Genomic DNA, 27,943 nt, shown 5'->3' with positions numbered 1-27,943 from the left:
TCCAACCTTTATGATTCTATGATTCTAAAGACATACCTAATAGGGACCGCAGTCCATCCTTACTTTTAGTGCCTCTGCTGTAATTAGCTACACTGTGTGACTGCTTGATCCTGGCTATTCATCTGCATTGCAGGGAAGCACACCAGCCCAGAGGTCTGGAGTGAAGCGCTTTGGTCTGTCAGCGTTGAATGGTCACCTGTGAGATATGCCTGACTATTTATAATCCCAGGGAAAACTGATTTATATCCATTATTTTCTGTGTATATTAGTGAGAATAGAATAGTTAACTAATGATTTGCAGAGGATTTATGCATGGTATATGCACAAAGCTTTGAACCAAGGGACAAATCCTTGTTTGACCAAACAATTTTCTGCATACAATTTGAAAAATGCTGGCAGTTACCATTTGGACATATTCCTATCTCCTTCCTATCCTCAGCTGAGGACAACTCCCTGACACAGCTTTTCAGTAGCACCTCAGGGTACTCTAAGCTAAACATTCTGTTAAAAATTACAAGTAAAAATCAAGGGTCTGAGTTGTAATGCTGTTACACCTTGGGCAGTTCATAACAATTCTGTCCAGCATAAATGTAAGCATGAACAGACCATAATTCTTTACTTTTGTATTCCTGTGCAGCCTTCCTTCCATAGGCTTATATGACAAAAGTGATGAACTATTTTAATTTTCTAGCCAAAGGCAACTGGAGTGTGAGCTGTCCTGGCAATGCTCTCACACCTTTTCAGTGTCCCATATTGACACATGTGGGAAGAAGCTAGTGGGTAAGAAAGAGTCAGGTGTATCAACTTTATGCCACCAAAGGATTGCTGTGTTTCAAGGCAAACACAACTAATCCAGTTTCTGCCCCTTTGTGATGCTGTATCAGTGTGAATAGAATGGAGGACATACAGCTTCAGGTCCCCCCCCAAAAAAAAGAAAAAGAAAAAGTAAATTGTCTTTCAGGTCAATGGCGCAAATACTAATTTTCTCTAGGAGTGCTGTCTGCCTAGTAGAACCAGCAGAACCAGTCACATTAAACATAGGTGTAGCAGCATGAAAGTAGGGTGGAATAACAATGATTTGTTTGAGACAAGAATTCTCATATGAATAAAAGCATCGGGAAAGGCAGTAGAAAGTTTAAACAATATAGCCTCAATCTGCTGTTTGGTTATGGGGCAGTCTAGCCAGGATAGCAGACAGAAACCTGGCAAGGTCTAGCCCTGTAGAAAGCAGTGGCTGCAGTGGATGCAGCACTGAATGCCTGTCAGATCAGCAAAATTCTGTCCTATTGTGTGGGAGATGCAGTGTTGTACAGCATTTAATATTATACACAGTGTCTCTTTGCCTCTGTATTACTCACTGTGTAGGACAAACACACAAGTAGCCAGATTTAAGGACATCTGGTTAAATTTCTTATCTACTAAGAACTAAACTTTGGAAATTTGCATCCTAATAATGTCAGGAATTCAGAGTAGTGTTGGGGGGAGCAACGAGAAGGTGGTGTTAAGATATAATTTAAGTTTTACATTTGTTAACTGCCTTACAACTTTTTTTTCCACTGTCCTGTGCCTTATAATTTAAAATCTGTTTGTCTACATTGTAGGCCATACGATTTTTAAAATAAGAGCTGTCTTGGCCATATTCAAGGAAAAACTTCAGTCCAGCCCTTTTATTGTGGCAGTAAAATATGACTGAAATGTTGCACATTTGAATACTTAATTACCTTTGACAGTTCTTGTAAAGAAGATACTTCCTTGTTAAGTAACAAATACAGGTGTAATTAATTCTGTTCTGAAATTAAATAGAAATTAATTGCTCTTCTGATTTCTGTGTCTACAAACCTGAGAAGCCATTTGAGGTTCCACCTTCCCCCACCCTGTAGCCATACAAAGAGTAGCCAGGAGGCAGTATTTGTACAGATTGCTACGATCCTGTGTATTTAAAGTACAATTTGATGAGATTTCATCATACAGAAAAAGTCTGAGCTAAAATTCTATAGTGAGAAACAAGACTTTTTAAAAGCTTTTGCCTTAGTAGGACACATCTTTGATTTTCCATTAAGTTGTAGTACTGTGATACTACTGAAAAATGCCTTTTTACAGAAAGGTTTGCAGGAAGAGCTAGCAGCTTCCAGTGGGCCAGCTGACATAATTAAAAAAAGAAAACCGACAAAAAATTGCAAACTTTCCTGCATACAAGCCTTTGTTTTTACAGGAGAAGAGTTCCCTCCCAAATGTGGCAGAACACTGCTGCTTGACCCAAAGAAGTACAGTCTTTTTATTCTTGTTTTTTCTTGGGTGGAACTGCCCTGGTTTTTTTGTTTGTTTGTTTGTTTGATTAGAAACAAAAATAGATGAAGGGATTTTGCATAACACCTACTATAAAGCTTGCTACTCTGTCTGCCAAAAAGCAAAGGCTAGGCTACTGGGCTGAGCATGCTTGGTGTCTTTCCAGCACTCTTTTGATTTGCAAATGGATAAATTACAAAGCAGAGCTTATTTACTTTTGACTGTTTCCTTCCCATGTTTCAGTTGTCACTTGATCCCTTTCTGCAATTACACTGAAATTATGACTTGCAAACGTTTGCAAATGAATATTACAAACCACGCTTGAACCACCCATCAATAACTGGTAATGCTTGTAAAGCATTTTTTGATCAATGCATGCTTGCTGTTGCTTTGTTAGTCATGAAATAGAATCATGCTTCTTCTCCCTATTCTAAACAAACATTTCTTCAATCTGCTTTGAACTTAATTTCCTAGCAACTACTCTTCATTCTGATTGCATCAAGTCCTGTTACCCAAATGTGCTTTTCTTTTCAGATTTACAACTTTACTGGACACAGAATTTCTGAGGTAAAGTTGACCAAATATATGGAAAGTCCATCTTCATATTCCTGAAGTTGGGATATAATTGGTTGCTGTCTGTGTCAGGAGTTACGTATATATAGAGGTATACATTGTTAACCAAATCTAGTATCATGATTCCATGAAATTTTATGTAGTGGAGGTTGGTATCTCATATAAAACTTAGGCCAGATATAATCTCTTTCAATAAAGTGGAACATAAAGAAAAGGTAATGAAGAATTTCTGTAATAAAGCCAGATGCTGAAATAATATATTTTATAATAATATTCTGCCCATCCTATTTCAATGGTGTCTGCACTTTAAATTAGATTAGTTTGTTTGATATTTTATAAAGTCAATGGAGTGGAACAAGACAGATATCTGAATTTCCTTCTTTTAATGCTTAAGTTAAAAAATGTCACATTACCAGGAACTGTGTTTGTGAACAGAGTTGAAAAAGAAGGTATGAGCTACAAACCCCATTAGGAGGAAATTTGTAGTACACGGAGATTTCAGATTTGGTACGATTCCTAGAAAACTCTCTTTTCAAAAGAACAGGGAAGAACCCTGGGTTTTCTGTGATTTTGTACCTTACTCCAAAAATTTCCTTCGTTAGAAAAAAAATCTTTCTTTCCTGTGTTTTACAGATAAATCATGCCAGCATCTGGCCATTAAATGGCAGGGGTTTAGGCCTTTTTTGCATGGAATTATGGAAAACTTCAGAGCTGATTTAAAGGGTAGCCATCTTCTCATGTGCAGCACGGAGAGGTCATCATTTCTGAAGTTTATGGTTTGTTCAGATCCTTTTTGTCCTGACATTCAGCTTTGTGAGTAAAGGTTAATTCTTTAGATAGCAAAGACTTTGGTTTTTCTTTTCTGGATCTGAACTTCCAAGGCTCAGATCACTTCACTTCTGCTTCCAGATTTAAAAAAAAAAGCCCAAAACATAGAGGTAGGAAGCTCTGGGAAAAGATCTGATGGAGGTGATCTCTGGGTTTATGATGAATCACAGACTCAGAGGCCACAGGGAAAGAATGAGTGAACAGGGTCTGCTTAACTGAGAGAGAAACAAGGAATGTATGTAAATCTTCAAATATATAAAAGACTTCGGCAAAGACAAAGGGAATAAATTCTTCATGTTTGTAATGAGCTGGAAAGAAATAATGGATTTAAATTCCATAAAGGAATATTCAAATTTGGAGAAATCTGTTAAGAAAAGCGAAGTAAATAGACTGCCTGGGGTTGGCATGGAAGGTCCATCATTAGATGTGTTTCCAAAAAGGTTAAACAAATGTCTTCTTCTATGAATAGCTGATCCTGCCTTAGGGTACTAAATACAGGAGCTGGCCTTCTAAAGCCCGTTTCAGTTCCTCTCTAAGTTTTCAAACAGGCTTTCTAACAAAATGAATTTCCTAGGATTGTGCTGTCAGCCTGCCTTATTTTCTTAACAAGTCATGTAATAAACTGTTAGAAAGCTTTAAAAATGTAATGGTTCCCTTACCCCTAACTAAGATCTTACACAGAAAGAAATGGGAAATAAAGCTTTGTTGGCTTTGCTGGTTGTTTTTGTTTGTTTGTTTGTTTTGAGGGGGGTATGGGTTGGGTTTGGTTGAGGGGTTTTTTTGACAGTTTGGGGTTCTGCAGTGATCAGTAAAGCAACCTGTCAACTTGTTTTCATCCCACTGTCAATTCTTTTCTAAGATCAGCCTGTGATATGAATCAAACAGGGATTGTATAGCTTTGCCCTTGAGTCAACTCTCATTTTTAATGGTTTCAAATAGCCTTTAAAATATTTCTTGTCATTGTTGGTGTCTGTTAAAATTCATCCTTTTTAAACTGGGTATCTAAAAATAAATGCTTAAAATAATACTTTATCATCTTCTTAAATACCACGGTTCTTTAATACTCTGTGTTGTGAAGTGAACTTTCACTTCAGTACAAATTTCTGCATGTTTGGACAATTTCAAAAAAATCAGTCCAGCTTCTTCTATGGAGTATGATGGTCAAGCTGCATCCTTTGCCACAGGAAGTCCCTAAACTGGTAATTGTTCAAAACACTTGTTTTTTAATCATAGCGTCTATTTTAAGCCACTTTATTAGGCATATGTCTTTAATGCTGTGTGCATTTTGGTGGTGATCAGAGATCTGGACTTTCTGTTTCATAGATTTTGCATTGTTCCACTTTCTGCAGGGAAAATGTCTAGAAGGGTTTAGGAATGAGAGGAGTTTAAGCTAGTGCAGTACACTTACATGGATGCTTTCCAAATGATCTACGTTTCAAAATACACACTTTCTTGATTTGTCGACTTTGGCTTTCAGGCAAAATTTCCAGCTAGTAACAATCTCAACTTCTTACAAGCTTGGTGAAGGCAGATGGATTTTTCTAAAATCTGTATGCCACTAACAGTCTGGAAAGGATACTTGAAGTTTCCCATTCTGCAGAATATCAACATGGATAGAAATAATGAAATAAGCTTCCACGTAAAAAGGAGTCCAACAAAAGCTTTCAATAATAACTTTGAGAATGATATTTTCATAAAGGTAGTGGCTTTAATGTAGAATGGGTGGGAATGAGATTCTAGAAAGAACTCTAAGTTGTGAGATATTTCACAAACATAAACTATGGAAATGTGTCCTTCATGGGTTCCAAATGTAGTGACACCCTTCTTAAGAAAACCCTTTTCAACAAACATCCATGTTTTTTTCTTAGAATCATAGAATAATAGAATTGTTTGGGTTGGAAGCAACTTTAAAGATCGCCTAGTTCCAACCCCCCTGCCATGGGCAGGGACACCTTCCACTAGACCAGGTTGCTCAAAGCCTCATCCAGCCTGGCCTTGAACACCTCCAGGGATGGGGCATCCACAACTTCCCTGGGCAACCTGTTCCAGTGTCTCACCACCCTCACAGTAAAATATTTCTTCATAATATCTCATCTAAATCTACCCACTTGCAGTTTAAAAAGTCCCCCTCCAGCTTTCTTTAGGCCCCCTTCAGGTACTAGAAGCCTGCTATAAGGTCTCCCCAGAGCCTTCTCTTCTCCAGGCTGAACAACCCCAACTCTCTCAGCCTGTCCTCAAATGGGAGGTGCTCCAGCCCTCTGACCATCTTCATGGCTCTCCTCTGTACTCGGTCCACCAGCTCTATGTCTTTCTTATGTTGGGGGCCCCAGAGCTGAAAATAGTACTCCAGGTAGGGTCTCACGAGATTGGAACAGAGGGATAGAATCACCTCCCTCAACCTGCAGGTCATGCTTCTTTTCACACAGGCCAGGATATGGTTGACTTTCTGAGCTGCAAGCGTACATTGCTTGATCATGCTGAGCTTCTCATCAACCCACACCCCCAAGTCCTTTTCTTCAGGGCTGCTCTCAAGCCATTTTCCTCCCAGCCTGTATTTATGCTTGGGATTGCTCAGACACAAGTGAAGGACCTTGCATTTGGCCTTGTTGAACTTCATCGTTGCCCCCCCTCTCAAGCCTGTCAAGGTCCCTCTGGATGGCATCCCTTCCCTCCAGCGTGTCGACCGCACCACACAGCTTGGCGGCATCGGCAAACTTCCTGAGGGTGCACTTGATCCCACTGCACCATGTCTCCAACAAAGAGATTAAACAACAATAGTCCCAATACCAACCCTGCAGAATGCCACTCGTTACCAGTCTCCAGTTGGACATTGAGCCGATGACCACAACTCTTTGAGTGCAACCATCCAGCCAATTCCTTATCCACTGAGTGGTCCATTTGTCAAATCCATGTCTCTCCAATTTAGAGACAAGGATGTCACGTGGAACAGGGTCAAATGCTTTGCACAAGTCCAGGTAGATGATGTCAGTTGCTCTTCCCTTATCCACCAATGCTGTAACCCTTTCGTAGAAGGCCACCAAATTTGTCAGGCATGATTTGCCCTTAGTGAAGCCATGTTGGCTGTCACCGATCACCTCCCTATTTTCCATGTGCCTTAGCATAGTTTCCAGGAGGACCTGCTCCTTGATCTTGCTGGGCACAGAGGCGAGACTGACTGAGCTGTAGTTCTCCAGGTCTTCCTTTTTCCCTTTTTAAAAATGGGTGTTATGTTCATGGAAACATAAATAGTATATTGAACAGAAAATAACTAAAATGAAAATTTTAATCAAAAACAACAAAAAACCCCCAAACAAATAAAATTATAAACGAAATAAACCATCAACCCCCCAAAACGATGGAAACACCCCAGAAATATTTCCCCTTTTTGAGTCAGTGGGAACTTTCGCCCACAACTTCTCAGATAGGATGGATAGTGGCTTGGCAACTTCATCTGCCAGTTTGCTCAGGACCCATGGATGCATCTTATCAGGTCACATGGACTTGTGCACCTTCAGGTTCCTTAGAGGGCCTTGAACCTGATCTCCTGCTACAGTGGGTGGTTCTTCATTCTCTCAGTCCCTGCCTTTGCTTCATGAGACTTGAGTGGTGTGGCTTGAGCACTTACCACTGAAGACTGAGGCAAAAAAGTCAATGAGTACCTCAGCCTTCTCCATATCCTGGGTAACCAGATCTCCCGTTTTCTTCTGGAGGGGGCCCATATTTTCTGTAGTCTTCATCACTGATGTACCTATAGAAACTTTGCTTGCTGCCCTTGATGTCCCTGGCCAGATTTAATCCTATCCGGGCTTTAGCTTTCCTCACCTGATCTCTGGCTGCTCAGACAACTTCTCTCTATTCCTCCCAGTTACCTGTTCTTGTTTCCACCCTCTGTAGGCTTCCTTTTTTTTTTTCGTATGAGATTGTCCAGGAATTCCTTGTTTATCCATGCAGGCCCCTTGGCCTTTCGCCTGACTTCCCCTTCGTTGGAATGCATCAATCCTGAGCTTGGAGGAGGTGATTCTTGAATATCAACCAGCTTTCCTGGGCTCCCCTTCCCTCCAGGGCTTTATCCCATGGGACCCTACCAAGCAGATCCCTGAAAAGGTCTAAGTCTGCTCTCCTGAATTCCAGGGTAGTGAGTTTGCTGTGCACCCTCCTCACTGCCCTGGGGATCTTGAACTCCACCATTTGATAGTCACTGCATCCCGGGCTGTGCTCAAGTTCCACATTCCCCACCAGCCCTTTTTTGTTGGTGAGAACAAGGTCCAGCACAGCACCTCTCTTTGTTGGCTCCTCTGTCACTTGCAGAAGGAAGTTATCATCAGTGCTTTCTAGTAACCTCCTGCTTTGCTTATGTCCTGCTGTGTTGTCCCTCCAACAGATATTGGGGTGGTTGAAATCCCCCATGAGGACCAGGGCTTGTGAGCATGAGGCTGCTCCTGTTTGTCTATAGAGGGCCTCATCTGCTCCATCTTCCTGGTCTGGTGGCCTGTAGCAGACCCCCACTATAACGTCCCCTGTCCCTGCCCTTACTTTAATCTTGACCCACAAGCTCTTGGTTGGCTCCTCATCCATCCCCAGGCAGAGCCCCATGCAGTCCAGCTGGTCATTGACATAGAGGACAACACTCCCTCCTCGTCTCCCTGCCTGTCCTTCCTAAAGAGCCTGTGTCCTTCCATTACAACCCTCCAGTCATAGGAACCATGAGACCATAGCTCTGCAGGTGTGTGCTCATCTCTAACTCCTCTTGTTTATTCCCCATCCTATGCATTTGCATGGAGGCACTTAAGTTGGGCTCCCGATGAAGCTAACTTAACTTGTTGGAGAGGCTGGAATTCCTTTGTGCTGCTCTTGAGGTGCTCTCCTGCTGACCCGTGATCCTTCTCCAGGCTCTGGGCATCTGCTGCTGGCTCTGGCATCAGACTGGTAGGATTGGTATGGATTGAGGTTCCCCTCCCCTTTCTTGACTGATCTATTTCCTAACAGGATTTTTCTTATCTTCAGATAGCTAAGATTCTAAAGTGAATCATTCAGCTTAAAAAAAAAATATGGGATGTTCTGCTACTCTTACAAACAGGAGTTACATTTTACAAAACTTCAGTTTTTCAGTGCTATTTTGAAGATAACCAAGTGTTTCCCATGAGATGCCCAGAAATCAGCTGGATCATCTGAAAATTTGTTGTTACTGGGGGTATGTTATCTAGTGGAGCTCTTATGATTTAAGGTGTGAAGATAACACAATACTATTCCATCATATTAGTTTTATTTGTGTTGGTTTTTTTTTTTTTTAAATTTCAGAATTATCTCTTAAGCTTTTTAGGCTCCAGAATAGTTATATCTTTTGTACATGGTACCTTGAAACAAAAGCAGTAAGTTATTTACCTGTCATTTTTCTTTCCTAAAAGTTATCTGAACCTTTCTCCTGCACATAAGAAATTCCTTCAGCATCTTGTTCTCCTTGTCTTTTGATTCCAGTTATAAGGTATATTTTCCAGTTTACTTTTATTCTCTTAAAGTCAAGAAAATAACTATAGATAACTGTGTGTCTGAAGCACTGTCAGCTTGTGTCCCTCAAGTAGCCCTCAACAAATCTTAAGGGCTGAGGAAGCTCCTATGTAATCCCCAACTGAAAACAGGAGTGATTAATACCATATTTATAGATAGCTTTTTCTCTTTTCACAAGTGAGTTAAGCCAGTTATTACTTTGCATGTATTTCTGTGTCTACCCAATTAATGGCACCTAGCTAACCAAAGCTCAATTATTATGAGAATCCAAACCTCCTGACTGTGTATTCTCTGAACTCTTTGTTGAGAGGAAGATTTTATTATCAAATTTTGACATATTTAATCTGTAATCACATTCTTTTGCCTCTTTCATTACATGTTAACTGATAAATCAACAGGGTACTCATCTTCACAGGTTTTCTTGCAAAGTAGGAGATGGTCTGTAGATAAATCATTTTAACATTTACACAACTGCAGTGGATTAGAACTTCTGTTTCTGGAAGAGCTCATTCAGCTGTTGCTCACTTGTTGCTTCTTTCTGTTGCATCAGCTCCCTGGCTCCTTTGGTCACTCCCCAGCCATCTGGCTTTGACATAGAAGGACAATATGGCCTGCCTGAAGCAGGCTTCAGGTTCTCCCAGTATTCTTTTCTTGCCCTAAAGAAAGAACAGGAAATTTAGGGGGGTTCCCAGCACCTCACAATACTAAAGGAAATGTAGCTTAAATCACCATTGCAAAGGGTCATTTAACTTGCACAGACTGACTTTATATTTAGATACAGAAGTGTGAATGAAAGCACACAATTAAATGCTACATGCTTAAAAAGTACCTTTTCATCCTTGAAAGGAACACTGCAAGCCACTGCTGTTTTACAGCAGTCTGGCAGTTTTTGATCTTGACTGTCATTAATTACTTTCACATTAATTCAGACCAAATCTTCATTTTACAAAGGGATAAGAATTTCTAGAGCTCTCCTACTGTCCCTTCACTCCTTTCCCTGCTCCCAGATCACATTTAATTCTTCAAATTAACACATAGAACATTTAAAGTGATATTTAGACCATCATATCAGTTAAGACAGTCTGCTGCATGGACCAATATAACCCTTTGCAAGGAGTATGTTGGTGTGCTTTCCAGTTTATATATAGATATATATATACCTTGCTCTGACCCAGGGTTTGGTATGCATGCTCAGGCCACTGCCCCAGTTACCATGTTTCTCAGAGCCTTCTGGCAAAAATCCTCTTTCAGGACCCAGTTCCTCAGCTATTGCTCGGGTGTGATATGGCTCAAATCCGCAGCAACCTCCAATGTAACGAATTCCTAAGTCATAGGCCTTTCTTGCATATTTTTGAATATCCCATCTGGTTAGAATTCTTGGCTCCAGACCTGAAAAGACATTCCAATCTTAAGTTTCCACCATACAAAAAAATGTGCTGAAATGGAGTAAGAAATCATGTTGTGGACACACTTGCAGATTGTTTGCAAAACTGGGTGTAGAGGTAAATATATTTGTTTGAACTGTCTGAGCTAGAATTAATGATGCAAACTTCCTGAAGTCTAGCTTTTAGATTCTGCTATGCTCTGCTGAGCTATGCTTGTTGTAAGCTTTTTTGGCCTTGCAAAACAGCACCTAAGGGCTTGTTCAGTCTCAGAAAATCTAAGTCACATGCCTGCCATTCTGCCAGAGCTCTTAGCTGGAATACTGGAGTACTCTCAATGTTATGCCTGCACCTGTGAAGAGTTCCTAATAAACAATCAATATCTAGGAAATCTGATTACAGTATCTGATCACAATCTGTGAAAGAAGAAATCAGCTTATCTGCAACAGGAATAAGCCTGCTCATTATTCCTCAGGCATGCTTACTATGCTGTTTTCCATGATCAGTTGCAGCCAGTTGTTTCACTGACAGATGGGATCTGTTGCTATTTCTTTGCCCATCCCTTATGTAGTTGTAATTGCAGCCGTAAGCAGCATGCTGCCTTAAACCACTTTGTTCCTTGTGGAAGGTTCTGTGTGTAGATAGGTTAGGACACAGTCTTTACTTTCAACCCCTCTCCCTGTTGCAGGCTGTGGTGAGCAGAGTGAAGGATAAGATAGCTGAGAAGAAAGACTTGTGGAAGGAAAGGAGTAGAAAGTGAAAAGAACAAGGAAAAGCACACCTCAAAGGAAGGAGGCACAACAGTGGCAGAAATTAGAAGAAAAGACCAGAGACTGAAAAGAAACTTTAAGGACTAAAAATAGGAATAAAGGAATAAAAAGCCTCCCAGGATTTTTCTGGAGGAAATATCTGCAGGAAATAAACAAGCATGGTTATTAGGTAAGTGGAGCATGATGTCTGTGCGCTGAACACTCTTCTGGGCAAAGAAGCTGTGGTGAGGTAGTAAGGCTCACACAGCAGAGAGGTTGGCTTCTTCTACCTATGTCCTTTCCCAAAAAAGCCTAACATGCAAGAAGGTGATACAAAGCAAATATACTCCAAGTCCAATGAGTAGAAGTGCAGAAACTAAAAAGCACAAGGAAAAAAAATAAATGGTCTTAACCAGAAAATTATTGGTCTCCGAGGGAATGATTAGACAAAGGGAAAGTAGGTGTCTAGTATCAGAAGGAAAACCAGATGAAGCTATCTTAGAAACCTGTTTAAATAAAAGTAAGCTTGTGTACAGTCCTGCAAATGTGAGAGAAAAAATAAGCAGCACAAATTGATTTCCTAATCTCTCATATCATTAAAAAGATAATGCAAAATTGATACAAAATTATCAACAGCAAGAATGCAGCATCTTGCACTCAATCTATATGCACATAAGCAATTAAACTCCGGGGAAGAGCAGAGTGTTTCTCTGGCTTCTCCATCACCCACCATGTCACAATCCATGGGTCCTGAGGGAATTGGCAGATGAAGTTGCCAAGCCACTATACATCATATTTGATAAGTCATGGCAGTCTGGTGCTGACTGGAAAAGGGGAAACATAACCCCCACTATTAAAAGGGAAAAAGGAAGACCTGGAGAACTACAGCTCAGTCTCACCTCTGTGCCCGGCAAGATCAAGGAGCAGGTCCTCCTGGAAACTGTGCTAAGGCACATGGAAAATAGGGAGGTGATCAGTGACAGCCAACATGGCTTCACTAAGGGCAAATCATGCCTGACAAATTTGGGTTACAGCATTGGTGGATAAGGGAAGAGCAACTGACATCATCTACCTGGACTTGTGCAAAGCATTTGACCCTGTTCGACGTGACATCCTTGTCTCTAAATTGGACAGACATGGATTTGACAAATGGACCACTCAGCGGATAAGGAATTGGCTGGATGGTTGCACTCAAAGAGTTGTGGTCATCAGCTCAATGTCCGAGTGGAGACCAGTGATGAGTAGTGTCCCTCAAGCATCGGTTTTGGGACCACTATAATTTAACATCTTTGTTAGCAACAAAGACAGTGGGATCAAGTGCACCCTCAGGAAGATGACACCAGGTGGAGTAGTGTGGTTGCTATTCTAGAGGCAAGAGATGCCATCCAGAGGCTAAGGGACCTTGACAGGCTTGAGAGGTGGGCCTTGCAAACCTCCTGAAGTTCAACAAGGCCAAATGCAAGGTCCTGCACACGGGTCAGGGCAATCCCAAACATAAATACAGGCTGGGAAGAGAGTGGATTGAGAGCAGCCCTGAGGAGAAGGACTTGGGGGTATTGCTGGAGGAAAAACAGAACATGACCCAGCAATGTACACTTGCAGCCCAGAAACCCAAGCATATCCTGGGCTTCATCAAAAGCAGCATGACCAGGAAGTCAGGGGAGGTGATTCTCCCCTGTACTCTGCTTTTGTGAAAGCCCACCAGGAGTACTGTGTTCAGTTCTGCAACCCTCAACATAAGAAAGACATGCACCTGCTCAAGTGGGTCCAGAGATGGCCACATAGAGGATCAGAGGGATGGAGCACCTCCCATCTGAAAAAAGGCTGAGAGAGCTTGGGCTGTTTAGCCTGAGGAAGAGACAGCCCCAGGTAGACCTTACAGCAGCCTTCCATCAAGGGGGCCTACAGGAAGGATGGGGAGGCACTCTCATCAGGGAGTGTAGTGATAGGTAACAGTTTTAAGCTGAAAAGGGCTAGATTTAGATGAGATATTAGGAAGAAATTTTTTTACTGTGTTGTCCAGGGAAGCTGTGGATGCCCCATCCCTGGAGGTGTTCAAGGCCAGGCTGGATGAGGCTTTGAGCAACCTACTCTAGTGGGAGGTGTCCCTGCACAGGGCAGGAGGATGGAACTAGGTGATCTTTAAGGTCACTTCCAACCCAAATAGTTTATTATTCTATGAATCAGGCCTTGTACTTCAGGGATGTATAGACAGCAACAACCTGACCTCTCTGAAGAAGGAGGGACAGATCTTGCCATAAGAACTGGCCACACATGGTAAAATAAGATGATTGAAAACAGGCAGTATTCTATGAAAAGAAGTTGCCAAATAGATCACATTTTATGGGGTCTTCCTGTTCCCAAAATTGACTAAAATTCTATTTTCCATGACTGTAAATGCGTTTATTTTCTTGGCTCTAATCAGAATTAAGTATCTATAGTTTAACAGTTTATGCTAACATTTACAGTAAAAAGAGATTGAAATTTTCATCAATTTTTGATGAGAAGACTGTAACCTGCTCCTAGATTTCACCCCTCTATATATCTACTCTTGAGATAATTGGGTATGCTTTGACTGCCTGGGACATTTCTTTCTAAAACATTTTCCTTGCTTAACTAGTGACCTTTCAGAGGAACTGCAGTATCACAGAAAGGAAACACAGAAAAAAGGAAAAAGTTCTACAGAAGTAATACTTCTGACATCTAGATGCTGGACATAGAACACAGCAAATAATTTTCTAGAAATTGAGATCTTGTTGGCCTGTACAGAGGTTATGTACACTTGAAATATCTAAACACCTGTTTGTACATATTGCCTTCCACACAAAAAAACCCAAAACAAACCAGTTAACTGGGTCAGTTTAACAATGATTTACCAAACTGCTTATCTGCTGTCAAGTGATCAGTTGCTGCTTCTGGGTATTGAAAACATTCATAGAACCAGCCTTCTCCAATTGACTCATGAAATTTCTGAAAGCTGAGATCTCATACAGATTGCTTATAACATACAAGCCAAGAACTATAACACACCAAAGAGTAACTCCTTCAAGTCAATTATGTACTGCATCTGGTTTTTTTTTTTTGCTTGCAGTCAGGGTAATATGAATACAATGAGTACCTAACACTTTTAAACATTCTAGAATATTTTCAGAACTCATACATGTTGTTATTGTTTAATGAATACCTCAGGCTCATGCTTTATTCTTTCCTTTATTTATGTAAAGGGAGGAATTAAAAAAATCTTCCTGAAAATCACACCTGTCTTTTAATTTTTTTTTTGCTACAAGTTCAAGTTTAAAATGTTTAAGACCTTATTTTATAGTCTGATCTTGAAAAGCAACATGTATGATACCTGAAAATGAAAGCATTCTTCTATTTAATTTTCAAATGTTTAGATTGATTTTATCCTCTTATCCTAAAAGGGATGTCATCTTCTACATCCCAGGTGGAAATAAGCCCTAAAGATGAAGGTCTTATATACACATAAAGTGGCTGAATCTTTCAGTCTTTGTAGAATTTCTCCTGAGAATACATGTGATGAACCCATCTCCAAACTGCTAATCCATTTGTTAGCAACATCAGAGAACACATTCCCTCTTCTGGTTTCTCTCTAATCTCACTTATTAGACAGTTAAACTTAAAAGATTGACCCACTATGAGTAAAATAATCATGCACCTATATCAAATTCTGCATATGTATTGGACACTAAATCCCTTTTAAACATTATAGGTCATGTGGGATAGATGTCACAACCCAGAACACTGGAAAGCTCCAAGGCAAAAGCATTTAAGTCTGGGGGTTTTTTTAGTGTATTTGCTCATGTTTGTTTCTTTGGACTGTTTACAGCTGTCCTGAACAAGGTTCTATAGCACAAGGAAGAACTAAATTTTTTAACTGAGTTTAGGTTGTGGCACTTTAACTGTTTTCACCATAGTTTCACTTTCAGACACATGCTGTGATACTGCTTAAATACTCTCACTATGTTGATGATCTTTAATCCAATATTACACTGCAATCCCTCTATGCAAAATGCCAGATAGGATAATTGGGACTGATCCTATGGTATAGAAGAATACCTTGCAGCTTCAGCTTTAGTAAAAAATGGGGAAAAAGGAACAATTTTTTAGAAAAATACCCTTTTCTTACCAAAGGGAAACTCTGGAAGATCAATAAAACCCTGCTTTCCACAATCAGGTGTGTGGAAAGCAAGTGGTTGGGACATCAGGTGGGCTTTCAGCTTAGCAGCCTGCAAGCCTTCTTTCATCAGTTTCACAGTTTCCAGGCACGTATCTGGATCAAAATGGCAGTTGACTCCCACAATAGAAGCACCTAGGAGGAAGAAAATAACTAAGTCACATCTCCCCAGGAAGTGGGAAGTAAAAGTTCTTAACTACAGCACTCCAGAAGCTGAGCAGTTCATCTTTACACCAGCATTATGAAAATAATGCAGTTGGGTTAGAGCCAGCCTCAACTTTCCTGAGGCTGATAATTCAATTTACATCTCAGTTACACTCCTATTTACCTTCCTGATGATGAATCACATCTACACTTGCTTTCTGATCAGCACTTAATCAGTTAAGACTGATTAAGTACAGCCACATAGGAACCTGATAGCTATTTACATAGCACAGGTTCTGCCTTTGGATTTCAAGTCTAACTCCAAAGAGAGAGTAGTTCAGAACGGATATAATAAACCCCTATACCATCATTCATCATGTCCCTGATTAATTTCTTCTGCCCTTCCCCTTGTCCTGCAGAAAATACAGGCTTCAGTAGGCAAGAATCATTTTTTCATCCTCTTATTCTCTTATCCTGGATTTGAACTGTGCTTCATACATTTCTAAAAACATGAGCAGAGAATGAAAGGTGGTGTGCTGGTTTTGGCTCAGAGTTCATTTTCTTCAGAGTAGCTAGCATGGAGCTATGTTTAGGATTTGTGCTGAACACAGTGTTGATAACACAGGGTGTTTTTGTTATTGCTGAGCAGTGCTTACACAGAGTCAAGTCTTCTTCTGCTTCTCACACCACCCCACCAGTGAGTAGGCTGCGGGTGCACAAGAAGTTGGAGGGGGGACACAGCTGAGACAGCTGACCCCAACTGACTAAAGGGCTATCTCAGACCATATGATGTCACGCTCAGCAGATAAAACTGGGGGAAGACACAGGAAGGGAGGAAACATTCAGAATTACAGCGTTTTGTCTTCCGAAGTAACCACTATGCATGACAGAGCCCTGCTTTCCTGGAGATGGCTGAACACCTGCCTGCCCATGGGAAATAGTGAATGAATTCCTTGTTTTGCTTTGCTTGTGTGTGCAGCTTTTGCTTTACCTATTAAACTGTATTTATCTCCACCCACGAGTTTCTGCACTTTTACTCTTCTGATTCTCTCCCCCATCCCACCAGGGGGAGTGAGCAAGCAGCTGTGTGGGGCTTAGTTACTGTGTGGGTTTAAAACACAACAGGTTGCTTTGGATTCTGCTTATTTCATAACTGTGAGCGCAGAATTTGGGGTTGGCTCTGTAGCCAAATTTGAGTAGGTTTATGATTTTGCAGTATTCAGCATCAGCTGCCTGTGGCTATTGCTCCCCATAACATCCTGGTTAACAAGGATTTCACAGCTGCATTTTTTTTTTTTTTACAAGACTGCTCTAGTAAAGTATACATAAAAACTTTTCTACAGGGTCAAAACTTTTATCAGATGTAATTGGGAAGCTACATACTTGAGATACACATCCAATTATCTCAATACTTAAGGACTTCACTTTGTTCCATACTTTTAAAGGGCATATTAAAAACCGATTCTTACCAGCCTTTACCAGTTGGACAGCACATTGTCCAGGGGGCACACCATGCATGTCTCCTTCTGGACCAATGCACATTGTAGCAGCAACTGGTTTTCCAGATTCTTTTAGAACTTCAACTGCCCAGACAGCCTCTTCAACATGTTCAAAATACTGAAAAAAATTAAAACCAGACTACTTTTGTTTCTTGGAGATGAAGCATAAACACATTCATCTAGACCTGAAATTGACCAGGAATACAATGACTTGATTCTTTTCTGATTTACACTAACAGAATTCAGTTGAGTTCACTGACCACACAGTTAAAAAAAGATTTTTAAAAGTCAGTCAGCAGAACTAAATAACATAATACTCTTGTTTCAGAATAAGAATGTCCATACAGGAGGTTAACCAGGGATTTATCCTCAAAGAACTACTTCACCTAGAGAAGTCACCTTAGGTTGATTGTTTTCAGTGTATGGGAGGAAAGAGGAACTAGTCAAGATCACATTAATCTATACTCTTTGTACCAGTACAGAATTTGACTTGACTGAGGTACAAATTTAGGTTTCAAGGCCCTGTTCTAGGATGTTTGCAGATGCTGCTGTGTATTTAGAAAAAGGCCTGATACTACTGGAATAAAAGCATAACAGAAAACTTTAAAGGAAGGAATACATGCTTGTACTCCCTAAAGTACACTAGCTATCTTAAAGTTAACACTGTGCCAGTTGAACGCATATACTTTTTTTTACAGATGTACCTCTGCAATTAGGAAGTCCACATTCTTCTTCACAAAAACATCTAGTTGCTTTCGAAAGGCTGCTTTAACCTCTGCTTTATCCTTGCAGCTTAGGTATGATGGTGTTTGACTGACTCCTCCAGCCACTAAAGCATCGCCTTCATTAGCCACTTCTCTTGCAATGTCACAGGCAGCCTCATTCACTTTCTGGCACTGCATGAATATAGATTATATCAGTTTTACCTGGTGAGAGATATGCATGTAATTTCAGAGCACAAAAGAGTCAAAAGCCATAAGGGCTTCTTCATATTTTTATAATTTAAATGGATTTTTTAAACAATATTGATAAGGAAGATCAGCATCTTTCAAAAAAAGAACAAACATTAGGAAACAAATTTCATGCCCCCTCTAAGGTATCATGTTATTGAATACTACAAAAACATATCACTTTTAATACATCTTACTCAAATAGTCTATGAAAAGCAAATATTTGGTTTTAATTGGAATTTTCTTTGCCTCTAGAAAATGAATTAGTTACACTTAGTGTGCTTTTATTCTGACATTTTATGGGCGGAAAACAAAATACGTAGTAATTTCAACTTATTTTTCATTTTTTAAAAATGTATTTTAGTATTTTGACAATTTAAAAAATGTAAGGTATAATATTCACACAAATTTAAGACATCAATTTAAGAATATTACTATATATATATGTATGATTAATTAATCACATAAACTAAAAGACACATTCCTTCTATACCTAAATCAAGACAATTACAACAGCTTGTGAAAAAGAGGATAAGATGGGAAAAAAAGATTTTGGGAAAAGAATCATTGTTTGGGATAGATAACAAGCACTGATTAGAGCAGTTTTCTCTGCAGCCCATGGAATACTTTGAATCTGCACAGGCTTCTCTCAGCTGAAGCTTTCCATGGCTGCCTCAAAATACCCAGCTGATTTTTAAGGCTACTGATGACAGATTATCTTCTATTTGCACTTGTGCTCAGGTACATGTTTGGGGCCTCTGGAAGGTGGAGCCATGAACCAGTTAAAGCCTGAAGGAACCTGCTTGTAGGACTGCTAGAAAATCAATCTTGAAAGCTTTGCTGCAGTGCATTCCCAATACCAGGTGCTCTCCCAGCCCTTTTTATAATTTTGCATGGCAGCAAGAGTTGCAGCAGAGCTCATTCCAGAGGCACTCTTTCTGGGACTACCACTTCAGACATTTCAATGTTGCATCTATTGAATGTAAAGGTATAGCATTTCAGATAAATTTGGTTGTATGACATTTTGGTATGACCTCTTATTAAACCTCAAGTGTTTCCCCAGTGTCCAGATTCTTCTGATTTCTGACTTGGGATACCTTCACAGATACAAAGATGTTCCTTCCTCCCTGCTGCCTGGATAATCTTCTGTAGTTTGCAGAGGTTGAAATAGACAATAGGACCAAAGGGGAAGGGATCAGAGAAGACACTCAATTGCAAGTCTATTAGTCTCAAAGGAACTATCTAGAAACATTTGTGCCAGAAATCCCAGTGGGGCTGGCACCTGCATCTGGTCAACACCCCCAACATCCTACGACTCCTTTGTGTAGGGGTAAGAAAACACCAACATGGTACTTACGTTGCTGTAACAGATTTGCCTTAGACATGGGAAGGGGAATATTGACCACAGTGTATACCCTGGACTTTCCAGTTGTTATTGAAGGTGTGCTTCTAAAAATCATTCCATTCTCAATTAGCCACTCATTCTCTAGGATTCTTCACTATTTTTGCAGTTGATTTGTTTCTCTGGATGTTAAGCATTTGGTTTTTTCAACTGATTTTGCTTTCTGTGCATTTAGTCCTCCCTTCACTCTTTGTATCAAAACTCCAGTAAACTCATCTCCTCAGATGGGAAATACACAATGTGGACATCCTCTTTCCTCTCTTCATCCTTGCCCCACTTGGTTACTTTTTTGTCCTTTAACTTTGTCTTTCTTGCTATTCCAAACTTCAGAATTGCATCATCTCACTATTTGGTCCTCAACTATAGACAAAACTGTTATGACAAAATGTCAAAGTACTCAGTCTCTCTACTAAACCTTTTGAAATGAATCCATGTATGTCATATCTCTGTCAAAATACAGTTTTACTCACAGTTAATTTCTCAGCTACATAATTGCCCCTGTTCTCTAGTTTGTCCTCACTGGCATAAAAGGTGAATGTCTGCAGAACATTGGATCCAGCTCTGAGGAATTCCCGGTGAAGCTGACGAACTGCAAAGAATTAAAAGATAAAGAAATGACATTTGGTACAGTTAACAGCATTATCCCAAAATTAATTTTTTATTGAAGTAATGTTACTGTAAAATTAATGATACTGTGTTTATTAGAAGAGCCATTATGGGAGAGTAGAAGCAATATCCCAGTCTGCATAAAATTTCTTTCTTCTCTCTCACAACATTAGGTAGAAAACTTTCTCCTTAGTTACTCTCTGCTAAGAATGACTGAATATTTCTATTTAGTTTATCAGTAGGTTCAGTTTTGCATGCCACTTTGCCTGTCATCTACTTTTTGCAGTCCTTCAGGCTTTCCAGCTTCACTTTATAGAACTGCATAGTGGTTTAGGAAAGGAAAGCAGGGACCTGACAAAAGAGCATGAAAGTGTAACAAGGAATCCCAGACAAAAAGATCATTGAATGAAAAAGCCATATTTTCTTAGCTTCCAGACTATGAAGAAAACAGAAGAAAGTATCATGGTAACAAATTAAGAGATAAGATGATGTTTATATGGAAGAACACAGTGTTCCATTACCTCTATTTTCTATTTTATAGTTTTCTCCCCCTACAAAACTCGAGCTGAGTCTAGTCAGACAAAACCAAAGCTCTATTTTGCTAAATACACCCTTAATTAAAAAATTATTTGTTGTTCCAGAAAAGTGACTTACAATGCAGACTTAATTCTTCTCATAAGTCAGCACGTGATGATTTTACTACAGAGCCAACACTTCTTTTGAAGGACAGATTGGCATTACTTTTAATGGACAAATTTCCTACATTAGGACTTGGGGACCAGGCTCTGTAGTGGTAGTTCTGCCTTCATGGCTGTAAGCAGTATACTGCAATCACCACAGCAGGAACAGAACAGGAGCTGTCAAGTGATTTTGTACGTATACCAGCAGAACAGTAATTATAATAATTTTAGCACACTACTGATCATGTAAAACAGAGTTAAAATGCTGAATAGTTCCCTAGATACTGTACACAGACACAAGAATGCTGCAGCTTCTGTGGCAGATGTTTAGAAAAGTTTTCCTGAAGTCCTAGTTTATCAAGCCTCATTGTCTACAGACAATCTGTGTCATTAGAGAAATGTGTGAAAGTGTCATGAGAATAAAATTACTCCCTTTGGTTGCAACTAACACAGCCTTCTATGCCAGAGAAGCTCAAACAGCAGTTACCAGAGTTGCTAGAGTCAATCTGCATTCATACAAGCACATCTGCTTTAATTGAAGGAACAGTGTAGTGTCCCTTGCTTTTATCTACTAGTACAGTATTTAATTTCTAACTACAGCCGTGGGTAACCACAGTGTGATTTAAGATAAATGATTCTTTTCCCAGCAGCCACAAAGATCTATCCAGCAACACAGATTATAGCAGAGCTACAGTTCAAGGCAGCCCTGGAATCTGCTTGAACGACCAAGATCAAATTTCAGTCTTACAACCTTTACAGAGTCAAAACACTCCTTGTGTGGGGAGTGTTCCTCTTCCTACAGCAATAGGTTACTGATCCCACCTAAAAGGGCCGTCTCTCTATGTTTCTAGTGTACTGTAGCTTATTTTTCTATTCTCCCTCATGAGAAAATCATTGGTGAAAACTACTCAAGAAACAGAAAAAGGAAAAAAGGATCTACAAATATTTTCACAAATGCTCTATGACATTCCTGTAATAAAAAAAAAATTGTTTATCCCCATTGTTAGTGCTCTTTCAATGTGATTCTTGCATTCCTAGAAGAAAGCTTGGGATTTGCATGAATAAGGATGGTCACATACGTAGGCAAACAAAACATAGTCAAATACATACAAGGACTTCATATCCCTAATTTATCAGGTATGTTAACAGGAGACTCTTGAATGTGTCTGTATTTTGAGGGAAAGAATAGTGTTGTAACTATCAGCCTGAATTTCATTCAGCCCCAGGCAAATGATTCTACCAGTAGAATATACTGTTACTATTATCAAGCCCACAGCAGTCTGCACTATCAAAACCCCAAACCACTGTAATTTACTTCTTCTGTGACTCACAGCATGTTACTGAATCTGTGTTTTCCTCCACCATTTGAGAAATTGGGATAACAGCCACATAGGAGGCTAAACAATTCTTAACAGTTTGATGCATTTTAGGAATTGGATGTATAATACTGAGTTTTCATTGCAATCCACCATAAATTGGACATTTCACCAAAGAGAGAGATTTAAGCTAACAGGAGATGGGTGCGATAAGTGCCTATACATACCGGTCACTACAGAACAATACCTGACATGGCTCATAAGAAATATTTACATTTCATTTCTAAATTTGTCAGTCTGGCAAAATTTCTCTTTTGTGATGGAGATAGCGGCCTTGAACTCACTTTTTTCCCCTTCCTTGCTGCATTCCCTGAACCTCACTCCATTTCCCTCCATCCTTACAAGGACAAGAAGGTGTGGTAGTTGTTAAAATTGAGTTTTACACCAGCTGGCTCAGCCAGTTGCTCCTTCTGTTCTTTACATGTGCTTTCAAAGTAGTATGACCCTTGAACACACAGGAGAAAAATAGCAGTAATAGAAGGAGGGCAAGACATTGCACTAAAAGAAATTAACACATTTCTAGTGAAGTGTGTATTTAAAATTGCCAATAAGGGGCTTATAAAAATTGTATAACTATGTTACAGACATGAACCATAGGTATACAAATAGGTAACAATTCTTAGAAGGATGGATTCTAACCTATGACTACTGATGACTTATTTAAAGCAAATCTATGTGCCAATTTAAGCTATCTGCAACTGCCCTGTTGTTGAATGTCTTGTATTACTGTACTGAGACCAGCATTTCCTGAAAGCACATGTGAAGAGGATCAAGGGCTTCTGAGGTGCAAAATACACAAGCAAAGGTGAAATAAAGAGCATGGGATAATACTGTGATTTGTCAGAGTGAATGTGTAGGGGCAGACAAAAGTAGAGATGAGGTGATGGATGTCTTTAGGGGAGATGAGAGTCAGCAAATTAGGTCACTTCCCTTTAAACCTTTGCCAGACCTCTGCATTACCTAAGACTATCCATGATCCCAAATTAGGCACACTGCACATAAAGCAGCATTTTAAGGCTGAGAAGATGAGGGTGAAGAAATAGGCAAGGTGTACAAGGCAATGTAATAGAGAGGGCTAAGATGTCTCTCCTTCCTTTCTTCTTCCTTCTTCCCTTGTATCAAGGAAAAAGACTAATCTGGAAGGGCAAATACTTAAAGAGAAGAAATCTTTTTTCCCCCCAAAATATTCTGAATTGGTTTGTGGGATTAACTGCACATCACATTACTAGGGCAAATGCTTTCTTGTAATGAAGCATACATAGACAGATAATAGCATCTGCTTTTGTACTATTTATGCTAAATTCTATAATCTCTGTGCTGGAATGCATAGAATGATTGCTCATTTTGTCTCCCTTCATGTAAAGAGAGTTACTCTGTTAAATGTTTATTGCAATTCTTAGGTCCTTATGAGGTTTATCATTCCCCATTTCACAGTGGGGAATACATTAAATACTCTTCTTCCATTACATTGTTTATTAAGAGTTGCTATTTTCATGAAAGAATTCATAAACTATATTAATTTGTAAAAATATAAAACTCCTAGAATGGCTAGAATGCAACAAAACAGATAGTTAACTGCAGAATTCTTTTTCACAAGATGTTTTAAGATGTTTTAAACTATAAGCTTTATACCAGGTCAAGGACAAATCCATGAGAGAGAAATCACTGTTATTAAATACAAAGATACCATATCTGGGTCAAAAAAGTCCCTGGACTGCAAATTATTGAAGACTGGGAGAGCATTCTGGAGAGGTATCACTGTATATTTGCACTACTCCCATCCTTACTCAGCCAACTGCTTTTGGCCAGCATTAAGAACAAGAAAAGGGGCAAGATGAGCATTTGGTCTATAAATTCTTAGGCTATTCTTAACAGTGTAATTCTACAGTGTCAAGGAACACTTCTATTTAAAAACCTACTACAAGTTCCTATATATTATTGATCCAACCACGGTTACATTCACTAAAGAATTATTATTTCCCAGTAAAACTGACCTGCTTCTGGGTGCTCTACTGCTGCTTCAGGAGTCCAAGGCCCAGCTTTTACATATCCCCTCTTTTCAAGGGCAAAGACAAATCCTCCATCTCCAATCACAATTTCTCCAGCATCTAAGCGCTCTAGAATACCCTGAAGAAAGAAGGAGGAAAAGTTAACAATTACAGTTCTTCAGTTTTGTGGGCTTCCTTTGTATTTCTTGCCATTTCCCAACAGACAAAAATTTATTGGCTACTAGAAACATCTTTACCATAATGGGTAATCAACTTCCATATTGAATTTCTCATTAAGGAATGGTAGATGGTCTGTTTTGCAACATAAAGGTTTAATATGTGCATATATATATTACATAAGACTTTTCATTTGTCAGTTTTATTATATTCTGGAGATAGAGTCCCCAGAACTAGAAGTCCATGGTCCATTTCCATTCCTATGAAAGTAAAACACTGTCTTACATTCTCCTATTAAAAAATATAGGAGAAACTTCTTAAAATTAAACACTAGTATCACTGACTCTTTATTGGCTCGTTTGGTCTTTAGCTACAAATGCCACCTTGACAGAGCCTCAGCACAACAAGCCTGTGACACAAGATGGCACAACAGGCATCACAGAGAAGCAAGCATGTAACATTTTCCCACCAAATAAGGCACATCTCAAAATGCTGGCCTCCATTTTCTGACAGACTTTTTACTGGCCTGGGTTTGCTTACCTAGAGTGACAAAAGGAAACAAAATCCTGCTTGTTTTGCATAGCCCTGAAATGTTTTAGGAGGCCAAATGACAAACCTTACAGCACCCTGTAATTAATGCAAGGGAAATGGTAATTATTTTTTCCATAAAATTTAAAAATTAGAACAATATATATGGGTTGCATCTAATATATATATATATAGGTTTTTTAAAAATTCCTTTCATTGCTTCATTGGCTTGTTCAAATTCTCCAAAAAGTAACTTGCTATTATACTAAATAGTACTAATTTCTGCAACTGCATTACAACCATAATTCTGTTTACTTTAAACAGTGGATGAATACAGACCCATTACATTAACAAATATAGTGGCTACAGGAAAGCAACCAAAGGTAGGACGAAAATTTCCCTCCATAGCTCTCTTTTCTTGATGGCACACTAGCATACCAGTAGATGAAATCTGAGGGAATAGGAAAAAGAAGAGCCTTGGGGACCTAAGAGTTGAGTATGATTTTTGTGCTAAGAGGAAGGGCTTTTTATCAATCTCCAACTTTAGTTGATTATCTTTCTTGATAATTTCTCCTCCATTAATTCAATTATCTCAGACAATACATCGAGGAAAGTCAAACTCTTGTGACATCTCAGCTCTGCCCTGAAGGAGCACTGTGCCAACTATACCACCTTCCAGTATCCAGCATAGTAGTGTAAGGCTACTTGGGAGGCTACAAAGCCTGGCTGAGAGGGTCAGCATTTTTGGCTCAGGCACTGACATGGCAGCAAGGTGACAGGACTTTTCTGTACAGTGCTGCTGTGCAGATATATGAGCTTGGACAAGCGTTGGCTTGGAAATCTCTGCACCACATTCCATTGCATATTGTGGACTTGCCAAAATATTGACCTAATAACTTTAATGTCAATAAAGTGTGCAAGCTTTTATCTTTATATCAGCAGGACCAGAGCAAAACTCAATCTGCAGTACTCAATCTCCAAAACTCAATAATTTTCAATGAGTCTACCAGTCATGCCTGTCTACTAGGGCAATTCTGTCCTAAGTGTAAATGTCAGGAGGCTTTGTAAAGATTGTGTTTGCAATTAACTAATTTGCAATTGTAACGCAATGCCTCAAATGGGGCCAGACAAAAGCACCCAAGGGATCACTGGTTGAGTCCCTGCTTCCTCTGCCTGCCAAGGAATCTTTCATACATGGAGCCTTCTTCAGACACTTAATATGCAGAGAATTGGTGTGTGGAGGAAAAAAAACCACTTTAACATACAAGCAGCCTCAGTCATTGCTTGTTAATTGAAGTAATAGATTCGTGTTAACATCATATATAGACAATATATTTAAATGCACAACAGCTTTTTTTTCCTTTTAAAAAGTCACATTTAGGATTTAACAGCATTTTTCCTGCACACTTCCAGCTTTTTAAAACTGCATTTAAAAATAATCTTCACTTTTGACACCCACAAGCAACAATAAGCCATGACTGTATAGACCATGGCATCTTAATACATAATCTATTATGATTTATTAAATCTAATACTGGGGCATCTAACAGCTGGTGACACAACTATAAAGCACAAAGTAGCTAATACAAACTTACTTGTCAGTTCAGATTGGCTTAAAATAGAAATAACTTTTTTGCAAACTTTATTATACATCTGATCTCTTCACACCATTTTTACTTATCTATACTGGGTAAAATTCCATTGGTTCAACCAGCATATAGTTAGCATAAGTTCAGCGTCAACATTGTTTTATTCTGCCCCAGCAACCTACAGCTGTGTGCTCATGCCCAATTCAGATCAAAATTGTACTGTCAGGTGGTCCCGTAGCACACAGATGCGGTATTAAACAAGAAATAGTATCTGCAAAAAGCTAACCAAGGCTTTGAGTAATTGTTTCACTGCTTTACTTTTGCTACCATGAATGAAATTCCATCACATAGTACATCCATCTATCCATGGGAAGTGTGCAAATGTCTGTATGAAGACATTCCCTCAAAGACTTTTAGGAATGGAACTGAACCATGGAAGTGAGAAGCCTGCTTGGTCTACCTGTATCCTACCTTCCCATCAGTGAGAAAAGCATCTCAAAATAACTACTCAGATCATAAGTGAGCCCTCAAGAGCACCTTATCTCTGTCCCTTGCCTGTAGAGGGAACTTAAGGCAAGTGCCTTCTGATAGGTGTCTGAAGTTAGGTGACATAAGTATGTGCCAAAAAACCAAAAAGCCGAACAAATACCTCCCCACCTCCTTTCTTTGTAACTGATCTACCTGAAAGGCCTAGAGCTCATAGACTTCTTCCCATATCTGTCTGTTCTCTTACTCTAGACTTAACGTGCTACACATAGAAATGAGTAAAACCAGTTCTGAGTAAGACGTGTCCTTCTATTAAAGGTATTAAAGATAATAGCGTCCTTCTGAGTGGAAGACAGAATGTGATTCCACAGACCTTCCCAAGCAGCAGTGCAGTGTAGCAGTATTGACACATCAGAGAGTTTGATTCAGACATTACTTGTATGTTTGCCTGAATGGCTGATACCTGGATAACTTGTAACACTGGCTTATTTCTTTAGCTAAAGGAGGGTGCAAAGGGCAGGCATATATTGGAGACTGCACTCATATTACAAACACTGTTGGTATTCAGTCATAAATCAAAGGAGGAGCAATTTGGGCCTTTTAAATAGAGTTGGCAGAATGCTGGTGACAGAAATCCCATCCAATGACAGTTTATGCTTAAAATATTTACAATTTAAATGTGTTGTAAGCACTGCTTAGGAAATAATATTATGCAAAATAGTTTTGAACTTTGGTGGCTCCAGTCTACATGTTCAGATCAATTAAAATTTTATCAACTGTTACAGCATTAAGTTCAATCTAATCAATCTCATAACAGTGTCCACCTGCCTTTAATGTCTCAAGGCTGAATAGGTACAGTTATTACAGCTTTACCCTTTCACAATATGACCTTACCTGTAGAAATACTGAGCCCCATACTGGCAGGTTAGGAAGCGTGGTTCGCGGGTTGTGCCAGTTTAGCAGCAGCTCCCCAGGAGAGCCTCCGGGCAGGACCCCGAGC

General features: G+C 39.5%; 1 protein-coding gene across 1 annotated transcript; it reads right to left on the bottom strand.

Moving 5' to 3' along the window:
• Positions 1-9,492: 9,492 nt before the first annotated feature.
• Positions 9,493-24,302, bottom strand: LOC104458762 (betaine--homocysteine S-methyltransferase 1; the record flags this gene model as incomplete). Its single annotated transcript, XM_010077171.1, has 7 exons — positions 9,493-9,848; positions 10,353-10,581; positions 15,471-15,653; positions 17,132-17,279; positions 17,866-18,057; positions 19,984-20,102; positions 24,170-24,302. Coding segments are annotated over 7 exons (1,179 nt in total), but the record flags the coding sequence as incomplete, so codon positions are not given.
• Positions 24,303-27,943: the final 3,641 nt, after the last annotated feature.

The sequence above is a fragment of the Pterocles gutturalis genome, unplaced genomic scaffold (genome assembly GCF_000699245.1).
Source record: "Pterocles gutturalis isolate BGI_N339 unplaced genomic scaffold, ASM69924v1 scaffold22478, whole genome shotgun sequence".
NCBI classification, from domain to species: domain Eukaryota; kingdom Metazoa; phylum Chordata; class Aves; order Pterocliformes; family Pteroclidae; genus Pterocles; species Pterocles gutturalis.
The sequence above is the reverse complement of the archived record's forward strand: the minus strand, read 5'-3'. Positions and strand labels throughout refer to the sequence as shown.